Here is a 3,809-nt window from a genome sequence, read left to right on the forward strand (position 1 = left end):
CTGCATGCAGTGTTAAATTTATCACTCACTGTCTGTCCAATCACAAGCCTTATGCATGTCCTAGCCTGTCCAATCACCAGTGCAGTACATACTTGTCCAATCCCCACCATGGAGCATGTTATGGCCGTCCAATCCCCAGCATTGTGAACCCAGCATTGTGAACGTCACAGTGAACACAATCCACTTACGTTCGTTCGACTCTCAAAGTTTAGAGCAGAACGGTTGGTGGTGGCACAGCGAGCAGACTTCTAGCTGCCATCTCGCAGAACAGACACCCTGAAAGCGCTCAAAGACAGTTTCAAAATGGATCATCCCCGTAAGTTCGAGCACGAGGACTCCAACTACCAGACACTGAGAGTTGATGCTTCCTTGGAAGAAGCCAAAGGTCGGTGCTTGGGCTACATACAATTGGGAAATTGGAGGGCCCCTCTCCAGAGAAAACTCTGGGAGGGGAATTCAGCGGCTACCCCCAAAACACAAGTTCTGTAGGGTGGATAGGATGGTACTGGGCCATCACCGACGCTGTTCCTTGGTGGCAGCCTTTAGATGCGGGGTGTGGGACTGAACACCTTTATGTTTTTCTGTCTGCCGTCTGTCTCTTGATCTCTTGGCATTGCGATCTCTCTCTTACCCTCCTTTTCATAAGCCAAACCACCTGTGATCAATATCCGGGGAGGAGGCGACGGTGGTGATCAAATCTGGTCCAAACTGGATTTAGGAGTCGCTGCAGGAGAAAGCAGCGATTTTGGTTTTCTAGGTGTGGGAGTACCGGGTACCAAGAATGACGAGGACAACAAGGGCTATGGTGGCCAGGACCAGGACCAGCCAACCCTCGAGGCTTCAGCCGGGATGCCTCAACTCCAGGATGATAATGATCTCAGTGAGATCTGCAGCGCCTTCAGTGGGCTGCAACTTAGGGAGCTGGAGCGTATCTTCCAGCGTACACAGTTCCCCAACGTGTTTGTGCGGTATATCACTTGCTTTAGGGGGGTGGGAAGTGTCTTCCAGGGATGCCTTGGGCTTCTCCCAGCTTCCTTCCCTCCCCTCCGTAGTCCGAAACTGTAGGGCCCACTGGGTGGGCAGTCATCTTTGCCAAGCACTCAAGAAGCAGAGACACGGGAAGGTCACCACCAGTTTAATGTATTTCATTTTACCTATAACAAAATCTTTAATAATTGCTGTTTTATTCCCCATAGAAAGGAGCTCGGAGTACCAGTGAATGTTGAAGCGGAAGCTGAGCCTGGTGAACCTGAAGATGAAGTATCTGAGTAGTCGGGTGTAAAACCCACAAGATTTTCACATTTTACTCTGAATTATGTTTATGTTAATTGACTACCTGCACCATGTTTGTGAAATTAGTAAAATTTGGGAGGAGTTGGAAGTGGAATAAGTAAACTTTATCATTTTTCATTCCTTATCCAATATTTGTAAAGTGAATTTTTTTAAAATTGGCATTTGGGGTAATAAAAAATGTAATAAACATAAAATGGGAATCCTACCAAAAGAATTGTAACTTACTAATGGAAAAAAGAAAAGGAGCCAACCCGCTGCCCCTGTTTACTTTGTAAGATTAAATAAAATTTATCTGTGTAACGCTGCTGCTGCTGCTGCTGCTGCTGCTGCTGCTTAGGGAATATTGGGTGGAGTTGATTCCGTACCATTTTAACCTGGGAAATTTATAAAGTAATTCACCAGGACATTATGAGTCCCATAATCATTTTTAAAACAGGTTTGGAAGGGGCACTCAACAGTTAAGAGCACTGACTGCTCTCCCAAAGGGCCCAGGTTCAATTCCCAGCACCCACACAGTGGCTCACAACTGTCTATGACTACTGCCAGGAAATCTGAGACTGTTCTGACTTCCCTGTGCACATGGCACACTCATGATGTACAGACAGACATACAGCCAAAACATCCATACACAGTTTTTCTTTTAATTAGAATACATAGACTTACTTAATTGAACAAATTTATGTTTTAGCATTAGAGTAAAAGAACAATTTACCAGAACACACTATATGATGACATACTTAGTTTTGATGAGGGAGATAGCTCAAAAGTCAAAATGTCACGGCTGCTCTTCCAGAGGTCCTGATTTCAATTCCCAGCAACCACATGGTGGCTCACATCCATCTGTAATGGGTTCTGATGCCCTCTTTTGTAATGCAGGCACACATGCAGACAGAGCACTCATAAAAATAAAAAGTATTTTAAAAAGAGTGTCCAATTGCCCTGATTTTAGCCTATAGTGATGGAAAGTCCTAACTGGTTTTTCATTCTACTAGAATAGTGGTGTCATAATGAAGAAACTGCCAAAATATGACAGACTTGAGGATGGCTAAAATATTTACAACTTGGAAATTTCTCTAAAATTAGAACAAGGAACAATCCAGGGGCTGAAGCAGGTGGGTCAGGGGATTAAATTGCTTGCCTCCAAAGTTTGAAAACCCAGGTTCAATTCCAGGATGGAAGGAGAGAACAGACTCCAAAAGGTGCCCTCCACAGTGTGCACTCAGAACACACACAATCCCAAGTCAAGACTAGAGAAAATGGTTCCATAATGAGGAGCAAGCTGCATTGCTCTTTCAGAATTCTTTGGTTCCCAGTATTAAGGTCAGGTGACTCGAACCCCTCATAACTCTCCAGGAGATCTGATGCTTTTTGACCTCCAAGGGGTTCTCCACTCCTGCACATATACCCCCCCCCCACACACACACATCTAGAATGAAGGATATCAAACCATATAGCTTGAAGATAGCGCACAAATTAAACTTTGAATGTTCTCCAGAAATTTGCAGTGGGGGTTTTTTTCAGGTTATCTTTTTAGTTTCTTTCCCTTTGTTTCATTTGAGACAGGCTTGTTATTATACCCGGCTTCCTTGGTATTCACTTGTGATGGAAAATTAATAACTAAGAGGTATAAAATAGAGCTTATGGCAAGAAGGGAAAACTAGAGAGAAGATAAACTCCCTGACTGCAGAGTACGGGACCAGAGCCCGGGAGATAAAGGAGAAAGCTGGAGCGCACCACCAGCATCCTCCTGCCCCATTATCTTGAGAACAAGGCAACTGAGACTGCCCACCTTGTAAAGAAACTTTGTAATCTTAAATCTCTGTAACCTTGGAAACCTTGTGAGCTGAGACTAGCAGGCTCAAGCCTCCCTTTCCTTTTTAAATAATGCTTCACAATTGTAAGCAGGCACCTTACTCTTCCAATAAAGTGAGGTCCCAGACAGTTTGGTTCTTAGCGATAAAAACCTTTTGCTTTTGCAATCAGGAGTCACTTCCTTGGTGGTTGAGGAAACCCAGTAGGCACAACATTTAGGAGCTCATCCCAGATTTCCCTCAGCCTCCCAGGACCCCTGACCAAAAGAGGTTGAGCTCCTGGCCAGGGTGAGTGTTCTATGTCCATCTGTTAGTCTGCTTGACTATCTGTCTGAAAAAAAAGTTCTCTTTTTTGCCTCTGGTCCAGCAATGGACATCTAAATTTGGGGGACTTCTCAAATTCTCATCTTGGTAGGAACCCAGCTGAATGTTGGGTTGGCCTGCCATCTGATGGACACTGACTCAGGACAGTATCTAATGGGACAGACTCCTTCCTTCCCTGTGTAAAAACTTAAATTGTCCTGCCCCAGCAGCTCTCAGGCCAGAAGGTTACAGCTTGGCAGCAACGCAGAACACAACACCAGGTTCAACAGCACCCGGCTCCTCGTGGTACAGCTGTCCTGAGCTGTGCTCGGCCTGAGACCTGCCTCCACTGCTGGCCTCCTAAGGGAGCCGAACCGGTGGCCAAGGGCCGAGGTGTATTGG

At 45.4% G+C, this 3,809-nt stretch overlaps 1 protein-coding gene across 1 annotated transcript; it reads left to right on the forward strand.

Annotated features, from left to right (window-relative positions):
* Window positions 1-303: 303 nt before the first annotated feature.
* Window positions 304-1,272, forward strand: LOC127217453 (rhox homeobox family member 2). Its single transcript, XM_051178456.1, has 3 exons — window positions 304-385; window positions 647-968; window positions 1,197-1,272. The coding sequence occupies exons 1-3, from the start codon at window positions 304-306 to the stop codon at window positions 1,270-1,272; spliced, it is 480 nt and encodes a 159-aa protein (XP_051034413.1).
* Window positions 1,273-3,809: the final 2,537 nt, after the last annotated feature.

Source organism: Phodopus roborovskii, unplaced genomic scaffold (genome assembly GCF_943737965.1).
Source record: "Phodopus roborovskii unplaced genomic scaffold, PHOROB, whole genome shotgun sequence".
Taxonomy (NCBI): domain Eukaryota; kingdom Metazoa; phylum Chordata; class Mammalia; order Rodentia; family Cricetidae; genus Phodopus; species Phodopus roborovskii.